This window comes from Plectropomus leopardus, chromosome 7 (assembly GCF_026936395.1).
Source record: "Plectropomus leopardus strain MGB_pleo_1.0 chromosome 7, ASM2693639v1, whole genome shotgun sequence".
Taxonomy (NCBI): Eukaryota; Metazoa; Chordata; class Actinopteri; order Perciformes; family Serranidae; genus Plectropomus; species Plectropomus leopardus.
Window position 1 is genome coordinate 23155789 of NC_142182.1, and position 24933 is coordinate 23180721.

Consider the following 24933-nt stretch of genomic DNA (forward strand, 5'->3'; position numbering starts at 1 on the left):
CCTCATTACAAGAGAGCTGGTACTTGTTCCTTTTCTTGCGGCGTTTCCTCCATGTTTACAGGCTACCCGGTTTGTTACATCCTGTGTGGCGCTGCCTATTGGTTGTTGTCACTCAACATCAGTATTTACATGAGACTAAGACGTTATGATAATAGAGAACATGTTAGATTTTGTCAGAATGTCTAGACAAGAAAAATACTGACTTAAGACAGCTCAGACTGAGTATTATGACCACGTTACACCAAACCATCAAAATCAAAGGGGCACGCCACGACTCTAGAAAAACTCTCATCGTGTCTTACTGACACGGGAAAATTGTCTGCGACAGTATGCTTGCTTGAAAAGTCGTTTAGTATAAGTTTTGTCTACGACATCCAGAGACAAGTCCCGAGTTCAGACTACAAATTCAACGTACACATGCGTGTTGTTCTTGTGATGCTCTACACTCACAAACACACCTTCTCCTCCTACGCGACTTTTGACTGGAGCCCACGCTGTATACCACACTGTAATTTGGAGGTTTATTTTTCAGGCAATTGGCCAAACAATGCCAAAACATCACAGCCCTGACTCTGCAATGCAGGGGATTAGTCATTTTCCTCAATGAGATAAAACATCAAGGTCAAAGAGAAAAGCAAAGCAGCCACAAAATGTTCAGTCTTTCCAACGATCTGACTTCAAACACAGCAAAGACCGGGCATCAAATGTTTGGTTTGAGAAATTGAAATTTTTTCACCTCTTTGTTGCAGTTATTACAGGGAGCCATTTAACAACAGCAAATGCACTGATTTTAGATTTTAGCCACACTTCCATCATTATAAGCACTCACTCAGTGCACTGGTGGTTGTGCTACTTTTACTTTGGGACAGTTCGTTAGTTATGGAATTGGGGGGGCAAAGTCACGTTTTTTGATTTGGCTATGGAGAGAGACATCTAACTTAAAACGGCCGTATTTCAGGGTTCCTGCAGCTTACGACAAGTAATATTTAAGTCTTTTTAGACTTTTTTAAATGCCACGGGGACTTAACTTTAAGACCAAAATTTTCCCAAATGTTAAATGATTGGGAAAAAAAACTTTGAAGAGTGGAGGACAGTAATCATATTATCTAATCAGAAAAGTATCTATTTGGTTTACCAACAGAAGTAGGAAATATGTCTAGACGGTCAATTTTCTCTTTCTTATTCTGCATTTGAGATTCCACCGCTTGGATTCCCATCATGACAAGCTTAAGAAGAGGAATTTGCTCACAAAAAATAAACGCTACCAATTATTTTGAGATTTTGAAAACACGTCAAAAAAAAAAAAAAATCAACTCAGAAAATCCTGCTTCCCATGACTGAGCGTTTTAAGATGTTTGAAGGATTTATTCAAGTCATTTTGGTGCCAATTAAGGCCTTATTTTTAGATTAATGAACTCAATTCCTCAAAAGACTTTTTAAGGATGTGCGGGAACCTTGTAGGGGAGAACGAAGACAGTTGCAACAGCTGTAATTTCTCTGATCAGAAACATGTTAGAGTGATGATTTTAATAACACACATGCTCGGTAAGACTCTCTCCCCCACCAGGAAAACCGAAGACAAATCTGCTGCTGCATTTAATAAAAAAAAAAAAACATTTTGGCAGTATGAAAGTATTTATTTCAGGAACAGTATTTTGTCATACTGTCCTGACCTTTTAAGTGAATTAATCCAAACTTCATTTTTTTAATCAAAAATTGTTTTGTTGAGTGCTAGTGGCATATGTCCAGGTCAGTGTGTAGCCAGCACATGATGTCCTGTCATAGCTTGGGTGGGGATAGTTGCAGCAATTTGGGAGGGTCATAATATTATAAAAAATAAAGGCAGACCCTCTCCTCTGACAAATAAAGCACAATCCCTGAAGTAAAAGACCTTAGTACTTCTTCCACTACTACATCTCAGTGCCACAAAGTAGACTTCTGAATATAAGCTTAAAGAGCACCAAAACATTTTGCATCAGTGTAACACATTTGCAGCCTAAATGGCATAAGGCAGAACATGAGCAACACAAAGCGGCTGTCTGCAGCAAATGAAAGCTCTGGGGTCATTAGTGGGTCAGCAGGTAAGTCCCAGTCACTCCCCCGTTTAAATCCACTCTGTCCCCGCGGTAATTAGGCAGAGTTAGAGGCAGGAGCCATGTTAGTTAAGCTGCTAGGTAACTTTAAGTAATGCGCAGGTGACCGCAGCAATAACGGCGGCAGCAACCGTGGTCAAAATGCACTTACTTTATGAAGTAACTGGCCCCTTCGTCCGTAAAACCTTCCTCCCATCCCCGCGGCAGGTCTGAAATTAAACCAAACGACAGAGTTGTTCGTAACACCTCAAAGTTTTCTCCCCCCCCCTCCCCTCTCGCTGGGCCCAAACATGAGCACCGAAGTTAGCAGCGGAGAAAAACACAGCAAAGCAAACATGAATACAGGTTAATGTAAACAGCCGGGTGGAATTAGCTTAGCTAGCTACCTGAGCGGATCATGTGTCCCGAGTTTACCGGTTCACCGGAGCGGGGATGCAGCCAGGTGGTGGTCCGCGCCTCATCGCTGCAGACACACAGAGAGAGCGAGAGAGGAGAAAAACACCTGTTACACCACCGGGAAGGAAACACAGCAGACCCCGCCAACTCCCGTTAAACCAGCAGAGACAGTGCGATAAAGCGCTTATTATCCCACTCACTTGATGAAGAAGACCCTGCCGTCCCCGCAGACACCGTAAGACCAGTGTTCAGGTAAGGTGTCCCGCCCGAGAGGCGCCGCCATGATCCTGTCTGAAGTCCTATTTCATCTCATTCCCTCTCCATGGAGTCTCCCGGGAGCTCAATGATCACCGCTAGGGCCGGCGCTGCCTTCAGGGACGCCTCTGAAGCGCGGACATCCGAGCACCACAAACTGAAGGTGAAAAACACGAGCGGGAGCTTGAACAGAGGAGAGACAAGATTTGTTGCAGACTGTAACAGTTTTTAAAAACGGCGTTTGCCACATTGATTGCCACCAAAACGTATAAATGTGACTGTTTTGCTCTGTGTGGCGTGCAGGGCTGCAGCACTGAGGTCATATCTTAATATCGTTTATGCAAATTTAGGGAGTGTTCGTTATTTATTCATGAAAAGGGGGTGGTGCAAAACAGGGAAGGCACTTTAAATAATTTTGTTAGCATCAGGATTAGTTACTTGAACTGGGTAAATTGATACTACATGGTCAGTATGTTAAAACACCTTATTGTCAGATTTTATTGCTTCTTATCCATGTAGCCTTACATAACTAGGGATAGGATTTTACACACAATGAGGCCACAAATACAAATCCCCTGGCAGAATCTCACCCTCCTAAGATATGTTTTACAAGACACCAACCAAACTTTGCGCAAAGTTCTGAATATTTTGGGAATTAAAAAGTTTAATCTAACTGTTTAATTATATTTTCCTGTTTAATTTAGCTGATTTATAGTCTGGTACCAGGTATGTAATTCTGGCAGGAAAATATTTTTATTTAAATTACATATGTTTTTGTGCCTAGAAACAATTAAATTTAGTCTAAAACATTTTTAGAATGTGTTTTGTGCATGTGTGGTTTTGTTTTTATTCCGTGTCCTCAGTGGTAGCTAACCTATAGTCCTGTAGGTGTCCTAGCTATACTGTATATATATATATATATATATATATATATATATATATATATATATATATATATATATATATATATATATATATATATATATATATATATATATATATATATATGTGTGTGTGTGTGTGTATATATATATATATATATATATACACACATATATATGTATATTCTTTGAGCTCTATGGAGAGCATTATGCTTTTTGATTGCGATAAGAGGAAGAATATTCAACTTTAAATATATTTATTTCAAATATCCTCAAACCTGTAAGTGGGTTTGAAAGGCACATTTTCTTTAAAAATCTTCAAAACCGCAATATTTATCATAGCCAGAAACTGCAAAATATGGTTATTAATGGTAGAAGAAGGGTCATGCATTTTCCACAGTCACTCATGGGGGCTCAAGAAAAAATAGCTTTTGTGAGAGTCATGATATATTTAAAAAAAAAAAACAAAAAAAAAAAAAAAAACAAAGTAGTACCCCACTGATCCTCCCTTTCTACCCCGATAATGAAAGAACAGTCCCTTAGTGAATGAAGATTTGTCAACAGCAGAATATGAAAATCATGTTCACCAACAGCAAATGCACAGATTTTACATTTTCACCACAACTCTAATCATAAGATAAGACAGTACATTTTTCTTTATCATCATCAAAAATGATGATAAAGTTCAGTCAATATCGTTCTGTGACAGTTAAAAGCATTACACGCTTGGTGAACTGACGGGGCTGAAGCTACCATTAAGGTCACAGAGGTCACTTCCTCAGTAATAGTCCTGCAAATTTAGTAAATTATGATGACATAAAGATGAGTCTATATTTATAGTTTTAACACATACTGCACATGCAGTCTTTTTAGACTGATTTGAATCTGTTCTAGTCTAAATGTGTTTGTTTTTAGGGGGGGAGTAACATCCCATCACAATTACATAGAAAAAAAAAAAATGAAAGAAAATCTAAATGAACAGGTAAATTCACTTTTTTTTCTTTATATACTTGTTAATATGCACAAAATTTAGTTGATAGCTGGTGAATAATTCCTTACGGGGGTAAGAATCTGCCTGAGGATTTACACTTGTGGTCTCAGCATGTCTAAAATCTGTGCTACTGCCGTAGTTATGTGAGGCAACATGAATAAAAAAGCAAGAAAATTTGATAATAGGGGCAAACTGGTGGATTAACATGCTGACCATCGTTGCAACTCACCCAGTTCAAGCCCAGTCAAGGATCTTTGCTGCACGTCATCCCTCATCTCTCTTTTTTTCTCATCTCCTGTCAGTTCACTGCCCATTATCTAATAAAGACAAATTTGCCCAAAGGCAACGCTCATGCAAATCTATAGTTCTTTATATTGGTCCTAGTATAATGTTCATTTTCCACATGCAGGTAAAGAAGGTGTGTACGGGAGGGTGTTTATGTGATAACGTGAGAAAAATACTGCATGATCTCAGATTCGCTGTCTGTGCACATGGAGTAGTAAGTTGTTGATTTGCCACCAAACCTTCATAAACTACTCAGGTGGAAGAACAAGTTTTTCATTTATCATACAGTCTGTAGCTTCACTGCCAAAATTAGCTTGCTCTGTCATCACAGTTTTCACATCTTGTCATGCCTGTTTAACTTGGTTTAGACACCTGTAACTCTGCTTTATTTGCGTATATATTCAGAAGAGAGTTAATTCAATTTGATTACTTTGTATTTGGTTCTCTTAGTACAACTGCGTTTTAAAATTTAATTGATACCATTAAAATTATGTTGTGCTTTCTTTTTCTACAATGGATGAATGCATGTCTGTATTCAGTCACTGTGTGGTAGCACAGGTGTAGGCTGCAGTAAATACACCTAACTGACAAAATTTCTTGAGGGTTTTCATGTCTATCGGTGAAACACGGTAACACATTATATTGAAATTCACCACGTTACATTTCCACAACTCTGATATCAGTGGAAACCCAGGCTTGCCTTGTGTTATATTTAAGGGGCTTTTATTGTGAGTCATTCGTAGTTATGATGTTTTTGTTAGTACTTAAAGGCATCACACAGCAGGCATCTACAGTGAGAGGAGAGAGGAGGAGAGGAGCTGCTCTGCCAGTCTTTCTCACGGCAATAATTGTAGAGCATGAGTGAAAAAAAGTGCTGATTTTAGGCTCTCTAAAAAGTGTTCCACCTTTTCATTTAGGTGATTTAACTGGGAAGAGGCTGATTAAGAGATTAAAGACTTCCTTCATCCAATTAGGAATCTCATTAAGAAAAGCTTTGATTTTAATTACTCTACACACACTTAAACTCTCATACAAATCAGCCTGCATTTAGTTTGACCCTTCATTTAGTTGCAGCATCAGTGGTAAGCCCATGAGTATACAGATAGACACAAAATAAGCTCTCAGGACTTTTATTAGGCTTTCATGTTTACTAAATCCAACTGATACTGAACTTTTGAGGCTGACACTCATAAAAAATACTAACTGTACTGATTCATTTTTGGATATTAACACTTTGAAATCTGAGCAAATTGGCTTGTTTTTGTTTTGTTGTTTTTTTTTTTTCAAAAACATAGGAAGAAGCCAACAAGCAACTTAACAAAACAACAAAAAAAATGTAAAAAAGAAAATTACCTGAAATTTATTTTGAAAGTTTTTCTTAAAGCCCCCTGAAAAAAACATTATTATTTCATGTATTTCATTATATATTTTCTGTAACATAACTTAAATATATATTATAATAATTATAAATATAGTTATCTGGACACTTTTCCTGTTTTTTTTCATCCTCACCTCTTTTTTAAAACTAATTGTTCAGGTGATTTTCTTGTCACCTTTTATTAATTTATTGCAATTTGTGAGTCACTTCTTGCCAAGTTGCCCATTGCCTTTCTTTGCCGTGTTTTTGAAATAGATTTTTCAATTTTGCTTTCAGCTTCCAAAGGATGAAATAGCTTGTGAAAGACCTCTGAATGCAGCACAAGAAAACTGACGTCTATCTGGGCTTCAAAGTGTTTAACAACTGATAATATTTTGTTATCAAGATACATTTTACTATTGAGGTGTCCTGATGTCTCTAAGGTCATGTGACAGCAATGTTTGAGTTAGAGGAACTTTGCTGCATTTCATCCCTTTTCATACTCCCCTTATTTACGGTTACATTTCTACTGACTGCTGTCAAAATAAATAATTGAACAAACGGGGAAAAAATGCTTGAAATCCAATTATCACGACGCCTACCATTTCTTTCAATAGACAACTTTCCTATGTGTGAGGGTTCCTTGAAATAACTACGTTATACTCACCATGGAGAATGTGGACAAGCGTTCTTTTAGTTTGGATTTGGTTACTTTATTTTATAGGCACTTGTTTATTCTCAGACAGATTCCTGGACAGAGCTGCTCCACTCCTTTCTCCTACATATGATTAACTCCATTTTTGCCTGTAGACAAGTAGGTATTTTTGCACATTCTGGTGACCTCCTGTACACTGATTATGGACATTTCATTAACAGTTAATTTGAAGTCTACCAACTGAGCACTGTCCCTGCAGAGGTTTTTTTTTTTACCTTATAATTAGTACTAAATCACATTGTTCTTTCCAGGAAACTTCAGAGGGTAGATTGGCCCTTCTGAAGCAAAATTATGGAAATGATAACCACTGATAACGTGCAATTAATGGGTTGATAACATTTCAAAGTTGGTGTAATTAAAGCTAGGGTTGGCAGTTTTATTTTGGCGTCATTGGGCAAAACTCCCATAATAACCTTTCAGCATATTCAGCTATTCAAGAGGACTGAGAGAAACTAGACTTCTGTGACAGAAGACTTCGGCCAATCACGTCATTTCAGAGAGAGGACGTTCCTGTTGGCTGTCCTACAAATGCAAAGACAGTGTATGTCCATTTTGTCTTGTCTGATTCAATAGCAGAGAACTGTGCAGAGAGAGTTGCTATTCCAGCACTGGCAGCAAGTGCCTACACTGCAAAAAAAAAAAAGGAAGACAGACTAAATAAATTTAACAAAACATCAGTTAAGCATTTCAGAGATGCAGAAAATGTTGTTAATAGTTTAGCTTTCTAACTGTAAACAAAGACTCACAGCTGCAGCTAATTCTGGTTCAAGTCATAGTCTAAAAATCACAGTGTGTCCTCTGCCTCACTGCCCACCTCTACACACCACCTCACCTGGAGGAGAGTGGACAGTGGCTCCAGAGAAGGACACCCAGTCAGCGGCCACAGCAACCCACATTCAGACAGGGCCAATCCACATGCCGGGGGACAGGACAGCCCTGACAACCAGCCAGATCAGCAAACTTTCTGTTGCTGCAGTTACACAGATGAGACTTGATGCTGCTGCTAGCCACCAGCTCTCTGCGACACCAAGCACTGGGGGGTTTGCGATGTGAAAACCTGAGACGCTACAGCCTTCGAACAAGGGTCCATCTCCAGAGCTGCTGTCTGCCCTCCTCCCAGCAGGGCGGAGGGATCATGGGGCGGTTAGCCGGCTAATTCTCATCCTGTGTTTGGCCTGATAAAACAAAGAGAGAGAGCAGAACGAGAAGGGGCTGAGAAAATGAGGTACGAGCAACTCTATAATGAAAAAAGATTAAATAAATCAATGTATGGGAGACACTGTGTTACTGTATGACGTGTGTGCATTGTCTTGTGGGAGGGGCTTAGGACAGAGAGGGCTTTTCCAGAAAATGCCTACTGCAGCTTTAAAAGTTAATTACAGATCTGTGATATAAAGAACTACCACAACGTTTAAGTACTTCAATTTGTATTTGTCAACATGTGATAAGCCAATATACTATCAGCCTGCTGGTATGTCAGTCAGGCTGTAATGTTTACATGCGGCAAACATGCAGCTCACTCAAATAAACGAGAGCCTCTGTCAACTGTCAGACACAGTTTGCTCTGAGTCACTCGTCAGGAAGTCTGAGCTCATTGGAATTTCGTTTTCCAAAGTAACTCCACATCCAGGAGACGTGTGGTGGCGTGCTCATGACAACAACCTGACAACATCCTGACACGTCTGCCATGCAGACCTATTATTTTTAAATCCACACTTGGAACAAAAACACTTGACCTGGTATGTTGTTAAGTTCACAGTCGGAAGGAATTTCCTCGCCAAAAACAGTAATTTCCAAAAGGGTGGAACACAGCACGAAGATCAGAAAGAGTGTTTATGTTCATCGTGCTGTTTTTCATCTGCCACTCCCTGTAGCATATGATTTTAATGGAAAGATACACAAGCATCCATTTTCTACAGCATGTTGACCTTCCCATGGCTTTTTGTGATTTCTTTGTTATGTAATCATTTCTCACTTTCAACTCCACCAGATTTCCTGACACCCTTGTCATCGGGCTTAATTTGAGCATTAATTTAAAACACGAACTTTACCAGAGCTGAGCATAATTTTTCACATCTGGTGACTTTTGTTTGATTTCCTCTCCGCCTTGTTTGGATTTAGTTGGCAGCACTTAGTTTGGAGGCACCTCAACATCAACAGAAGAAACCCCTGACGAGGCAGAAGGAGAAGGGTGGGTAGAGGTCAACACACACAGCCGCGCCACTGAAAGCTCAGGGGATTTTGCTGCCATTTGGAGTGTATTAGTGTGAAAAGATAAAGTGCTCACAAAGGAGAAAGAACAATGAAGACCTTTGCAGCCAAGTTATGATATCACTGATCAGTAAATCAAAGCTAATAACTGAAATGAGCGTGTGTGTGTGTGTGTGTGTGTGTGTGTGTGTGTGTGTGTGTGTGTGTGTGTGTGTGTGTGTGTGTGTGTGTGTGTGTGTGTGTGTGTGTGTTCAGGTGCCTGCTGTCCTAATGCTGAACTTACACACAGGCTGCAGATCTGAAATACACAATCATGTTAAATGCACCTTTTGTTCAGGACAAACTGGGCTATCAGAATATGCATGGCAACATAATGTCTCATGAATGTATAAATAGTTATATAACCATAAATACATGAGAAAAACACAAACAGACATGAAATCTTAAAGATATTTCCTCACATCACATAACATAATAGTAAATAAAAGTCAGTCGTGCCATTCCTGAAAGCAGTTCCTGTTTGCAATAGCACAGGGGGTAACATCTCACTCTCTGCACTTCCAGAGATTCGTCTGCTTGGACTGTCCTGCAATGACCACAGGTCCTGCATCCATACAAGGATGCCACAAGGCTCCTTTTCTTCTGATAGTGGAAGAGAAGAAGTCAGTCTCAATCAATGTCACACCATTGTGGTACCGCACATGCGTAGTGAAATCTGGTCTGCAGTTACATGGCCTCACTGGTTCGCTGGCAATTGTGTGACGTCATTTGAGACTGTGACTTCTCTTCTTTCATACCTCCTTGTCTATTTCCCAGTCAAGTAGCCAAATAAAGCGAGTAAAAACTGAGCGACAACTGTATATCCATTTATTGCTCAGCATGCTGTGGACTTCTGCCTTACAATACTACCCAAGTGCGCAAAGCATAATCATTATTTTGGTCGTCACACAAGCAGCGGAGATCTGCTGTTACTAGGATGGAGTAAATGTCATGATATTCCATTGTGCATGGCCTCTGGGATCAGCGCTGTTACACACGCATGCCCAGTCTGCAACACAGGCTCTGACTTTTTGACAGACTCAGACTGATGCAACATGGGATAGATTCTTGCCCTTAGTTGGTTCAAGCTAACGGCTAACGACAACAATTGCCACGGGTGAGGTCAAGATGAGGACCCAAATGCAGAAGACAACAAGCAGCCAGGTATTAAAACAAAAAGCGAGCTTTGATGCTGAGAAACCAAACAGGATCACAAGAACTCGGGTGAAGACAGGAGCTAACAATACACGTAGGATCACAGAGAGGATAACAGCAGGATAATAGACAAACTGACAGGGAACAAAGGGAAACACACAGAGAGAACTAATCTGGATGACGACACACAGCTGAGGTAGGTGGGCACAGGGAACAAGAGGGAAACACAGGGACTGGCTAATAAACAAAGGTGTGGCAGACAACACAAGGGTGGCACAAATGAGACTAAAACAGAACAAGTTGCCAGCGAAGACTAGCAAGGGAGGACAAACGAGACTGATACAAGACAGGCGAAACTAACCAGGGAAACATACAAAGACAGCAAGAAAAACAGACATGACACATAATGACTGATAATACAAAATAAAACAGGAAACAGAGAATGAGTAACAAAAAACAAGGAAAACACAAACAGAAAACCCCCAAAACAAATTTCACAATATAACTCAAAACCTAAAATCACAATAGCAACACAAATAAATGGATAAATAATGACAGAGGACATTCATTGACATTGTTATTAAGTCTCTAAAGGAACACTGTTGCTCCTCGCTGGATTACGAAGCTTCTGAAATGGGTACAATCACACGGGAGAGCTGGTCGGAGAGCTCAATGGTATCAAAGTAGAGACCGTGTAAAGTAAGTACAGTGCAGACCTCTGAGAATATTCTAAAAATAATAGAGTACTTTGAGATCATATAAGATGACTTCAGGGGTTTAAAGGTACATCCTGTGATCTAAATTTAAAGAGCAATCACTACTGGTGTGATTACGACTGTTGCAACTGTAACCACACCTGACAGTGATGTCATAGGGTCCCGCAGTACACCTATACATCACTGCAGCAAGGTCAAAAAGTTAAACTACAGGGAGGCAGACAGGACGAGATTTTCATGGGGTTGTTAAGTTACTCTTTAAACATTTTGAACTCTGGACTGCAACATGCTATGACTCTGAAATAATAGGCCTTACATACAGACAAAAACAACACAACAGCTAAACGTGAAGGTCTTCTGATATTTATTTTCCTGTTGGGTTTTCAATTTCCTGTTAATCATGCACTTATCTTTAAAGATTATGTGAAAATAATTAAACTGGTAAATATATAAGAAAATATTGGGTCCTTAAGCATAATTACAAGACAATAAAATATACTTCATTCTGCATTTAATAGTTTTTTATGTGGCCACTTGGGGGCAGTGTAACCAAGCTATAAACACATCTTTGACATATCATTTTATGAAATTATGAGGTTGTTTATAAGGTAATTAAGTTAGAGTTATGTTTGTGTTCACCTGATTGATGTAAGTCCAATATTCACCATCTTTAAGGTCTATTTTGGTCTTCACAAGCCCTTTAATGTAAATATTTGTCTCCTTATGTGCTAAATGCTCCACTATAGCTAGTCTCTAACTGTGTCTGTCTGCCATTTAGTGCTGAACATAAAGCATATAGTGGGTTTATCAGCGCTTTTTCACTGAAATCAGCAGCCTGCTGGTTCTGTAAGACTGGAGGAGAACTGCAGAGCTGGGTGATTGTTCTGTGGTTTCATTACTACAAGCGACACCTTCTACAAAATCATCTGATCCATTGTTGTTATAACATATTGATTAGAGCAGGTTTAAATAATATTTGGGTATATATGCAGGTACATGCACACTTTTGATGAATGTTTAATATTCACATCTCAACAAAATCAATTTATATTAGATCCTGTGAGATAAACCACACAGATAGAAGTCCTAGATTCTACATCGTCTCTCTCTCTCTGTCATTCTGCCCCTTTCCTTTCTTTCCTCCTTTGACATGAGACACACTCACAAAACAAATACACTCTCTCACTGATTGCCACACTCACTTCTCCTGGATCTGTCTCAATCATGCAGTGATGCTGAATTTCATTTCACATTTCATTCATTTTATTGTACTGTTTTCCATCAATGCTGACATATTTATTTTCCTGTAGACATGTTAGCTGTGTTTGTCCTTGTATTCAGCCAGTGTTATTTCTTATCAAAGCATGCCAATAGCAGCAGTTTGATTCCTTCCCTGTTTCACTGATGCTGCAGGGAAACAACAACCACCAGGACATCCAGAGTCTTGAGTTGTGTGTGTGTGTGTGTGTGTGTGTGTGTGTGTGTGTGTGTGTGTGTGTGTGTGTGTGTGTGTGTGTGTAGCTGCTGAAAGACACTGAAGAAAACAAAGAGAAAGCAAACACACAAAACAGAGACAAGGAACAGGATTCAGGAGGGAGGATTTAGCCCCCCACCCATCGCAAACACTGATGCCTCTTTCTACACAGAGCCAGAGGACAGAAAAATAGGTGGTTAGGGACCTGACACATTTACCACTTCTTGCTGTATGGTTGGATTTTTTGCCTGAAAATAGTCACAAGAAAAGGGTGACAGAGGGGTATGCTGAAAAAAAATGCAAACTTGAGGCAAAATGCCAAAAAGTATAAGCCTACATGAATTAAAGCATTCGTCATTAAACTGTGAACCCTCTGAGGCCATTGCAGAGACATTTTGGGGTCTTTCAACCTCACTTGGAGATACAGGTTATGGTCCAAACTTGTTTGCAATACATATATTTGATGTCTTAAAAGGCAAGTGAAAATTAGATTTTGAGATGTCAATGCAAAAAAGAACACAAAGGACGCTAAAGCAGCACAATTTTTCTTTGCATTATACCAACAAGGTTACACAGAAACACCTGATGCTGATACATTCAGTCAATGTCATTCAGCTGTGCAGTGGCAGCACCAAAACATTTCAACATTTAATTCCAGACCTGCACTTCCAGTCCAACCTGCACCACCTACAAGCAAAAAATTACCAGTTTGTGCAATTTTAATAACTGATTTATCAAATTGTGCCAACTACAGAAAATGTGTGTTATGACTGTGTTTTTGTTGTTGGATTAAGTCCTTTGATTGGTGCTAAATAGGAAAAAAAACAATGGACGTGATAACATGGGGGCTAATGATAATTTACCATTAAAGGTAAGCTTTGTATTTTAAGACCTGGACCCTAATGCAGACAACAATTTTTGAAAGTAGTCCAGTATTTGGAAAGAGTGCTGCAAAACATACTGCAAAGTAGCTACTCAGGAAAATATTGCATCGTCAATTTATGTCCGCTAAAAGTGCTTATTTTTGCCACTGACACACTCAGATTATTAGAGTAAATGTTGGATAACATTAAGGAGGTATCTCTACAAAGATCAGCGTTTTTGCTGCAGACAAGAATCCATTTTGTTTACCAGAAACAGCCCCAAAATTACTATTGCTAAGCCCAGAAGACTCTGCTTAAATAAACCGGACCATTCTTAAAAAAAAATGTTGTTCCAATTAGTCATAGACACAAAAACATGGAAAAATACAAATAGGGTCCAGATTGAAAAATACCAGTGACCCTTAAATTGCAGAATTGTTAGATCTAGCTGATCTAGATGGTTGTTTCTTCTGAGAAATATCTATTGGTGAAGGGTCTAAAAACCACCATAAACTGATATTTTGGTGTATTAGAGCCACAAGGTCATTAAGTATAGAACTGCTCTCACTCAGTCACTGACCATCTCCCCCTTGTGGAAAGTCTGCAGTCTGCTAAACATGAATGAAGGAGTTTGTGAGTCCGGTGGAAAAGGCTGTTTGGTCCATGCTCCTCTGCACAGAACACTCACATACTGGGCAAGGCTCACATTTTGTTTTTAAATTTTAAATTGTAAATAGTCGCTTCCTGTTGGCAGGGAAACATCCAAACTCTTGCCAGAATTTCATTGTGGTGAACAGGGTTAATCTGCAGGGGCAGTGGGAACGGGATGTTTTCCTGCAATTTGCCTTTGTGATTTAGATGTGTTTTACATAAAAAGCTTGCCCAGTCTACTTTTCACAGTAGGATGTGGGTGTGTGTGTGTTGGTGTAATAGCTTCACTTGTCAACTATTTTCTTTTGCCATGATATATTTTTAAATTAACAGCATTTTTGTATTTTCAGGAGATGAAAAACGAGACATTGCATAAATTTACACCTGCAATGTCTGCTGAGAAAAAATAGAAAATTGTTATTGACCATATACACTGATAGTTATTTTACAAACTCCACCTGTTTTGCAAAGCAAGCACCACAAACCAATAATCATTTGAAAATGATTACTTGCATGTACCATGTATTGTGGGTCTGCTGTGCACCGAACAATGTTACTGTTAAATCATACTCTTGGGCCGTTTAGCACTTCTGGCGATACAGCTAAAATGAGTTCATGTGATCACCACTTTTATCCAAATTGTTGCCAGTTTACCACAAAGGGAAGCAATAATTGCAATATAAATCTTTTAATCATTATTTGTTGGAGTGCCACATTACGCAAAACTATTTCATCATGGTGAAGGAATTCTGAAATAATTCATGGCTAATCCAACCTGTGTTTATTTAACAATACCACAAAGCCTGGTTTGGCTTCAAGCCTTCAGCAAACAGAGCCCTCAGATAGAGAGAGAGGGGTAAAAAGACAAATGTGCACAGAAACAATATCATTCTTTATCTGGCAGTCTCTCTCTCCCCCGCTCTTGTTGTAATGGGTAACGAAGGCTTTCAGGAATTCAGAGTCTGAGGGTCTTTGCCCTCGTCCGTATTGCGTCAACACACCCGTTGGCAGAGCAGCAAAAACCTCAGGTGGCAAAGGAATTCAGAGAAACACGCTGTGCACTAGATGTGCATACACAGCTAAGCTGTACACATGTCTGGCACTGTTCGCCCCATTGTGTCTTATGTAGATGTGGGGTGAATAATGCATGGCTGGGCTCCATAAGAGAGCTTGTGACTTTTCTAACAGCCTGCAGGCCTGACAGAGCTTTACTCTTCCTGCTCCTAAATGTATGAACTAAGTTTAGCACCTGAGGGAGACGGGTGGGATCAGAGTCCAACCTTTATACTCTAAACATCAATCAGAGAAACAAAAACACTATTGCATTAGCAAAGCCCTTCTCTGTTTGTAGGTATTAAATCCAGTCGCCACAACAGCTAAATGTTGGCATCGTACGTTTCTGTGAACAATGGATATGCTACATTTGAGCCGATCATATGTTAAATCTGTGTAGTTCACATGTAGCGAATGTGTAGAAACTTAATGTTTCAATTCTAAATTTTGTGTTGTGACAACACCGTTGTTAGATTTGGGCACAAAAAAACACTTAAGGTTAGGAAAACATCATGTTTTATCTTGAAATCCGCCACTTTGTCACCAAAAACACAGCTGGAAATCTCCCTACATCTTGCAAAAAAACCACAAAAAATGTGGTTTCTCAACACAAACATTACCACAAATGTGGCTTGAAAAGTTTCAACGTCTCATTACAAAATATTTGGTTTTGTAGACACAAACACGGCTGGAAATGTGGTAATGTCTCTTTAAAAAATATGCAATGTTGCTGTCACAAACCAAAACAATTCTGTTGCCACAAACATGGATGGAAACATCACTTACTGTTAAAAAAAAAATCTGATTTTGTCACCAAAAACACAGCTAGAAATGTCCCAGCGTCTTAATAAAAAATACCCAGTTTTCTTACCATAAAATGATGACAAAATATGGTGACCACAATATAGTCAAATGTTGAAGAAAAACTATGTGAGAGTTTAGATTTTTTAAAATGATACACACAGAGTTTTTTGGACAGCTTCAAATAAACAGAAACATGTTTCTTAAATTACATCTCTTTACTCATATTCATATGTCTATTTCTTCAAGATCAGCTTGAGCCTCTTTAAAAAAAAAAAAATCAACAAAAATAATAAATAAATAAACATCTGAGACATTTTTGTGAATTACTCTGTCTCCCTCTGATGGACACCAGATGTCAATTCATTGTCCAGCTGGCTAAGCAGCAAAAGTATACAGTACTGATGGTATTTTTTGAATACCTCATAAAATACAATGAAACATCAACAATACATGAAGGCAGAATACATGGAGAAACTTTGCTGATGGGAATCATTATAAAAGATATTTTGTTGATTCAGTTTTCAGTCCAGCTGCTCACCTCCGGAAAACAGCATCGACAAACCAGGAAATAAATCAAGTTTTTACAAGTCCCAACGAAATTTTGGATGTGCAAAAAGGTGCAATGTGACTTGTGAATTAAAAAAAAAAACAAGGTGGGCAGAAAATGCAAGAACACAATCTTGTGAACAAAAATACAAAAACAAAGACAGCATTTAGGTAAATTAACCTCCAAACGCACACTAAACCTATTTTTCTGAAGTTCTATCTAGTTTTGTCGATTAGCTGAGGTTTGGAGATATTAGCTGAGGTTTGGAGATATTAGCTGAGGTTTGGAGATATTAGCTGCGGCAACAATAACAGTCTGTGGTGATAATTCATTCACAGATCACACTGTAAACAGTTTATCTAACAAGTACCATCTCACAAAGTACATCTGCCAACTGTCAGTGTCTGGACAGAAAAGAGAAAATGTTCACAGCCTGGTCTGACTTACTAAGAGCATCTGTGCTATTGAGCACTACTAATCAAATAACACTGAGTTGCTTTGTGGGCTTCTGTGTTGAACCACAGCCAATATCTTCCAGTCTTCTTGGCAAATCACACCAAAACTCGATGCACCAGATTGCACTCCGGGTGAGCATTTGGGTGAACTTTCCTTTAAAAATAACTGCAATAATTTGGGAAGCTGAGATCTGGAGCACGCAATTTCAGTAAAAGCTTGTAATAAGGTGGAGCAACAATTGTGTCTACACGACTGAAATACGATGTGGGTCAAAGGTCACTTGTGAGTCTTCCATCCACATCTAGATTGGGTGTTTATGACAGTGAACATGAAGGGCTTCATTCACAGCTGCTGGCGCTTAACATGATGTAAAGAGTCCACCGAGTGAAGAGTGAGGACTGAACAGGTGTCTGCTGGACTTTAACCACTTACTGGAAACATTTCGTTCCAAGTTTTGGGTGTTATCAGGCCATTAAATGGCTGTTATCAGTTTTGATGAGCGTCAAAGATATAGGTGAGTAGGGGCCTGACACACCAACTATCAGCCTGACAGGGACATTTTCAGGCCATGAAATACAGGTGTTTCGACACCAGTGCCAGGCACTGTTTAAATCGTTAACAAATCAAATGTTTTTAATGTAAAATCTTAATTTGAATAGTAACTCGTATACTACAGCTGCCAAATACATGTAGTGAAATAAATAGTATAGTATTTTCCTCTAAAATGTAGTGGAGTAGAAGTAAAAGGTAAAGTACAACTACCTTAAAATTGTTCCTCATGTTTTGTTTACGTGAAAAAAACACAACAAATATAACTTATGTTTAAAAAAAAAGTAACTTAAAATTGTACATTGGTACTTGAGTTACTCTACCACTGGGCAGGCCCACTAAAAAAAGCCTAATGCTACCAGTAGGGGTCGACTGATATTGGTTTTTCAGGGCAGATACCGATACAGATTATTGGTAGTTAATGAGACCGATAACCGATATTTGGACCCAATATGCATTTACAATAAAAATGAAAATCTTTCTGTCAGGATTTAGAATTTGGGATATAACACAAAACACTCCAACTCCAACACAAAACCTTGTTTAAACACCTTTAGCATATGTTTAATCAAAACTGAGACGTTCAACATCATGTACAGCAACAGGGGAGTAGCTATTATTTCAGAAGTGAGGGGGACAGATTGTTCAGGAATAAGACGGCTTTTAATGAGTGATTTATCGTCCTCTAACATTCAATTGCACCTCTCTTTAGCGGCTAAAGAACCAAATAACCACAAACAGCCACAGTATGGCACCCTGGGACCAACTCAAGTTCTTTAAAATGATCAAAAGTTTGCGCTGCCAAGCTCTGGCTGAGTTGACACAGAATGATCCTGAAGCATCTACAGGGTAAGAAGCCAGATAATTAAGTGACAATATGAAAAGTTCAGTAACAGCTGTGGAAATTAGTCACTCTTATCCTGTAGACAACATGTCTTTAGCCAGTTATAATCTGTCCTCACCTGTAGAGCCTCAGACTGATGGTCAGTGCTGCAGCCTGCTCTCTGCCCTGCTTTCTCTCTGCTCTGAAATAGCTGTGGAGATGAATACCAAAGTCATCAGAATCAGAATCACGTTTATTGGCCAAGTTCAACAAATGAGGAACAAGGAATTTTTTCCGGGTTGGCAATGCTCACAGTACAGGGGAGGGAAATAAGTTAGGGATAAGAAAAATAGAAAAAAAGACAGACATAGACATGTAATTGTATTTACAAAAAGGAAGAGATAGGGAATATATACAAGAACACAAAAACACACAGAGTACTAGAGAGCAAAGTACCGAGGCAGCCATCCGCGGCACCATCTTGATGATTAAGTCATTAAGTCATTTTTATTCTACAAATACAAATCCCTATAGCCATTAGTTATAATCTGTCCTCACCTGTGAGGATATAAAGTATATATATATATATATATATATATATATATATATATATATATATATATATATATAATCTCTCCTCGCCTGTAAAACCTGTGAACCTTTTCTTCCTTGCTCTTTCTATTGTAGCATTAAAGATTAAAAAAATATGTGCAAAGCAACAGTGCGCACAAATTCTGTGCAGAAATTAAAGGGGGAGTGGGTCTATTCCTAGCACAAAGCTAGCTAGCCAGCCACAGGTAACAGTAAGGTCAGTGTTCTTGTTCAACAAGCTTTATTGGCATCTAATTAATTTGACATCATTTAGCTAACATTATATTATAACAGGCAACAGCATTACTCAACTTACACGGTGTGTTTTGGAGAAGGAGAGCAGGGTTTTTGTCTCGCTGAGGGGTTTGCTGTCCATTATTTGTGGTACTTTAGCTAAAACCGACAGTTCAAAGCAGTGCTGTCCGCGCGCCTCAACTGTGTCACGTGATCACAACAAGACATCGCGTGTATGTCGTATTCATGGTGCGTTTCAAGGCCGCTCGGAAAAACGAGGTACCACATGTTACACATGGCTTGAACGGTTGTGAAAAGTGCAGGGGACAGATCCATGGGGGACAGAGGGCACAGATAGGGGGAGTGCGGGGGACATGTCCCACGCGTACCCCGCGTGCGCTACGCGCCTGTATAGCAAGTTCCCAGCAACTTTTTTTTTTTCTAAAGTCAAGTGACAATTTAAATAGAAAATGAATAAATAAAAAGTTCCCCACATGTCTACACTTACTTTGCTCTTTTAATGAATTAATTTTGCTGATAATTAAAATGACATACCAATACAGATCATCGGCAAAATGCCAAAAAAATCAACCAGGCCAATAATCTCAGATAATCTGTCGACCCTCAGATACTAGTCTGAGGTTTCTACATCATCCTAGATGAATTTTGTTTATTCACATTGACTGACAGACCAATGGGAACATTAACAACAGCAGTGATGTCACATGGAAAACTCTTTTTAATTTTGGATGATGGTAACACATTCCTCTCTGGGCTGAGAAACCTGGTCATGGCTGTTGTCTGATGAAACACATAAACAACCCCACTAGATAAACTCCCGAATGCATGGTCTTAGTTCCTGAAAAGGAACAAGGATTTACTCACAAAACCAACAACAGATTTAATTCCTCGTCGTCCTGGAACATCCCAAGAATTTCAGAAACTTAAATTCAGAGCTTTACGATCATAAGCTCAGTTCTTCAATGAGAGGAGCGCTGCTGCTGGTCAGTCAGCAGCTCATCCATCAACCAGATCAGAGCGATGAAATCCCCAAAAGCAGCTTATTGGATTGGATTACAGTGTAATTGTTGTTCTGCTTCAATCTGCTGCACTAGGATGATTTTCTTGTTTATTTAAAAATGTTGTTTTTCCCTTTTCAGTAGCATCCAGGGAGGAGGCCAGATACTTTGACTGGGACAGATGTAGCACAGAAGCTTATTGAATATTATTGTTATATCATGTCCAACACCTATTTCAAGCATATATACATCTACATCAACAGAATATTTATCCAGTTGTAAAAATCTTTTCAAGAAAACTAAGAACATTTGAGTTTTTATTTTGTTATAAAAAGTCATGTTTTAAACTTTTGTATGGGTTCACCTGTTTCCTCTTGTGGAGGTGAGGGGTAAGATAATAAAGCTTCACTGGAGCTGATTCTGTCCTTTTAACTCTGAGGTAAAGTCTGAATTAAAGGTCAAATGAGCCGTGCTGAGCATCTATTGGCCTTGATGTTGTGGGTTTAACTCACAGACTATTATCACAGTCCAGTTATGAGGCTAGACAAAGAGAGGGAGGTAAATAGGTAAATAAAAAAAATAAAGTGACTTATAACTAAAAGTATTAAAAACAGGTTAGCCTTTTGAAACCTGCACTGACATCAGTTAAGCTATCTTGTGCTGCATTTGGATGCATTTCTCAAGTATTTAAAGTTTCATGGCTAAAAAGGCCATTGGCAACCTGGCAAGACATCAAAAAAATTGAAGAAGGTGACAGAAAATTACCTGAAAATTAGTGAAAAGAATAAAAGATATGGGGGGAAATGGAAATTAAAAAAAAAGAAAAGAAATGTCCAGAAAACACACACACACACACACACACACACACACACACACACACACACACACACACACATATATATATATACAATGTAAGCATACATTTTGGCACTTTCTTCTTTCTTCAGGTTTATTTTTTTATATTTTCCTTATTTTTTATTTTTTATTTTTGCTTAATTTTAGGGTCATTTTCTTGTACCTTTGAACTAATTTCTTGCAAAGTTTTTTTTTTTTTTTTTAAGTTGTTCACTGACTTTTTCAACTGTTTTTTGAAAAAAAAAACAACAATTTGCTCAGGTTTCATAGTGTTTAACAAGTTGGTCAAATAGGCAGGATAAATCTGTAGTGTCAGATGTGTAGGGAGCAGATGACTGGAAATGTGCTTTAGGGGTGTGGTGCTGTGAAAAAACAAAGAATCAAAAGACACAAAGCAAAGGTGTGTTGAGGAGGTCTGCCAGTACGAAGTGACTGCTGCTCTGCTGTCTGTGCTCGGAGCACAGCAGCCTCAAACAGCTCAAACAGAGGGGGCCAGCAGAGGGAGCCAGCAGAGGGGCCCTCACTCTGTACCTTCATGTACAGTCTGTGCTTCTACCACACGAGGACAGCAGAGATACACAATTTTTCAGTGGTTAGACCGTTTTTTATTTTTATCTGTCTGAGACACACCTATGACACATCATGTCCAAATATGGTCCTCTGGGTGTGAAAGGAAGCAATACATCACACACGCTGTTACAGTAAATGGTGGTATTTCAATGCCATGGTAACAGCATAATATTAACTATAGTCCAAGCAAAGGTAGTACAGTTATTAATATATTTCTGATTAATGGGATCTAATGCTACTGAGTTACTGATTACCACTGCAATAAAGCACAAAACTAATTCCTTCAACTGCACTACATTTTGGAAGCAAATGTAATACTTTTTACTCAACTACATTTATTTTCTAACTTTTGTTAAAGACAAAATATAATCAATAAGTACAATATTATGAATTATAAGAGAAAAAATGATCACCTTTACAAACTGCAATGTACACATTAATACATCAGTAGGTTTAATTGAATGATATATTATACATTATTCTGAAATGGGCCACTCTGCATTAAGAGTACTTTTAATTTTGATACTTTAAGTATATTTTGATCTTAGTATTTTCTTTTGTACTTCTACTTTATCAAAATTTTGAATACACAACTTTTAATTGTCACAGAGAATTTCTTCACTGTAGTATTACTACTTTTACTTAAGTAATATCTGAGTGTGTAAGCTGCTTGCAAACAAGGGTTTTTAAGGACACACGGCATGGTTAAGGCAGCTTGAATTTTAACTGACATTTAATAATTCTGACTAGACACAATCACCTGTACTTTGATCAATGACCTTTTCGTGTCCCCTTCTGCCGTCATGTGTTTGTGTGTGTGTGTGTTTTGTGTCACGTACCAGGGGGGGGGGGTGTCCCCTGGTGGCTCAAATGAAGCACTACACCTATTCACATTCATCCACTGACAGAAATACATGAAGCAGTGTGTGCACTGTGTGTATAGCTGTCTGGTGTGGGTGTTGGTCAGACACACTAATCCTCAAAAGTATGTGTTGGAACAGATGAGTGTTTACCACATATGACTTTATCACACTATTTATACTGTCAAATTCATAGTAACTGGTATGAGTTGCATATATGGGGACATTAATGGTGCTGGGAATAATGGTGATTATTATTTTTGTTCTTCTTCTTACTCGTTCTCTTAACCCTTTGAATCCTGAATCAACATCACTTGTTGTGCTGCTTTCAGGTGCCTTTCATAAGGATTTAAATCTTGAACCCTGAGCAACTTCGATCGATGTCTTTAAAAAAAGAAAGCATAGGCAAAAAGGCAATGAGAAACTTAAGTAAGACATGTTCCACAAATTGTTAGAAATGACTAGATTTAGAAAATTATTTGAAAGATAACAAGCAAAAAGGAAAAATGTCTATGGAAAACTAAACTAAAAATTATTATTACATATTTGTAAAGTAATTTTCTTGTTGTTGTTTTAATATATTTTTTATTGTTTTTTGTGCTTTTTTTAATGTACTTTTTACTAATTTCTTGCTTATTTTTAGGTCATTCCTTCTGAAGCTGCTCATCGCCTTCTTCTAAACAATACTCACAAAGATCAGCCGTTTGTATATCATGCAGTCTGTCTGTGTGAGTTGGTGTCAGACACAATAGCTGCTGGTAGATTGCATCATCAGCTAATTGTGACCCAGGAGATACCCTCCTCTGGCAGGCGAGTGAGAGGGGCAACCACGTGTGTGTATGTGTGTGTGTGTGTGGAGCTGAAAACCCACTGCCTCAACTGCTGCTGCTGATTTTACCGCTGCTGCAATCACCTGCAATCCTTTCAACGCCTCGCCACTCCTGCCGGTTGCCTGGAGACGGGGTCGCCTAGGCCACAAAAGCTATATTGATACAGGGAGAGGATGAGGAGGGGAAAGATGCAGACAAAGATACAGAGGAGTGGATTTGAAGAAGGAGAAGTGGGAGCAATAATGGAGGAGAAAGTGGTGTATTCATCCTTTAACTGAGAATCACAGTCACTTCAGAGAGACATTTGCATCTTGTTGCAGTGTAGGCTCATGAGCAGGGAGCAAAACCCTCAGCTGGCTCTGGATGAAAGCACTGTGGTGTTTTCTCTGACAGCAAAATCAGAAACACAGACAGCAGGCAGACAAGTGAAACCACCAGTCGCCTTCTCCTCACACACCAGAGAAAAACATATATTAGTGTTTGTTTTTTACTTCTCAGCTCAAAGCCAGTGTCATCAGGTCAGCTCCAAACGCCTCAGGAGGAAAGGCACGACATTTAGAAAATGTACGCTCATGATAAAAATGTTTCCTCTGGCTTGCATCATGGAAAAAAACATATTGTGATGGCACCGATGGCTCGGTGGATTTGACCAGATTCTGGGCTGTCAGATGACTCGGGCAACCGGATGCGGCCCGACTTATTTTAACCGACGTGCCAGGTTTGGGCAAGTGCTTGGCCAGGTCATTTTTAACCACAGCCCTGTGATCAGGGAATCAGGCATGTCCATTTAGCTTGATTCTGGGGCGTCATTCAGGCCAAGTCTCGGCTGTGCCAGGCAACCGGACGTAACCTGACTCATGTCAATTTAGGCTGATGCTGAGCCACGTGCTTTTGACAAAGGCCCAGTGATGGTAGTTCCAGCAGCCGGAACTGGGACAGTTTTTTTGGTCACATCCTTCATATCAAGTCTCAGCTAAGTTTGGCAGTTGGCTAGATTTAATTCTTTAAGCGTGCCAAGTTTAGGCCGATGCTGGGTCAGGTCATTTTGGCTGAAAAGATGCGAGAAAAGCCAGCAGGAAAACAGAAATTCTTCACATTTAACTTCACACTTAACAATTAAAATAGGTTAGAAAGACACAAATGTAACTCAAGGTCCAAATATCAGTTTAGGGTTCTGGAAAAGGCTTGTAAAATTAGCCTAAAATCACAAATTAGGCGTTTACCTCAGATGGCTTTATGAACTGTCCAGCATACAACACCCTCTACCCCAATAGCCTATGGTCAAATGAGGGAAAAAAACCTCCTAAAACCCTTACCTATACCTTTTTACCAATAAATATATATATTTTTGATTTTTCATTTAAATATATGACAATTCCTATATTCATTCTAGCTTTATTTTTATATTCTGGACTGGACTTTAGCCTGAACATCTGGTTAATGTCACTGGAAGCAATTCCCATTTCAATTATTCAGACATAATAATCATTAAAAAAGAAAATGGGTTTCTTAATTCCACCAGAGCAGAGATCTTTGATTAGTTTATTTTTTCCATTTCTTTTATTAAAAGGGACACGCACCAGCAGATCCAAGTATGTCCCTCATTTTGATGTCTAAAATGCTAAAAAGTAATTAATAGTAGACTGAACTCTTTTTATCT

The 24933-nt window shown here is 38.8% G+C and overlaps 1 protein-coding gene and 1 long non-coding RNA gene across 5 annotated transcripts in view; both read right to left on the reverse strand.

The window, feature by feature from the left end:
• The window catches only part of LOC121949780 (pleckstrin homology domain-containing family A member 7-like), a 178519-nt gene extending 175673 nt beyond the window's left edge, over positions 1–2846 (reverse strand). For 2 of the 4 annotated variants that reach the window (XM_088080229.1, XM_042495539.2), the window contains exons 1-3: positions 2690–2845; positions 2480–2556; positions 2245–2302 (exon numbers count right to left, since the gene is read on the reverse strand). In XM_088080229.1, coding sequence (XP_087936355.1) covers positions 2245–2302; positions 2480–2556; positions 2690–2772 — 218 coding nt within the window. In that variant the 5' untranslated portion in view covers positions 2773–2845. Of the gene's footprint in view, positions 1–2244; positions 2303–2479; positions 2557–2689 lie in introns of all 4 variants that reach the window. The other 2 variants (XM_088080226.1, XM_088080232.1) reach the window with 2 other exon arrangements.
• A 3715-nt stretch (positions 2847–6561) lies between these two features.
• Positions 6562–19358, reverse strand: LOC148189185 (uncharacterized). The gene is made up of 4 exons (XR_015776890.1): positions 19222–19358; positions 18454–18525; positions 7806–8148; positions 6562–7600 (listed from the first exon to the last, which is right to left on the reverse strand). It is a non-coding gene; the product is annotated as an uncharacterized LOC148189185 (long non-coding RNA).
• Positions 19359–24933: the final 5575 nt, after the last annotated feature.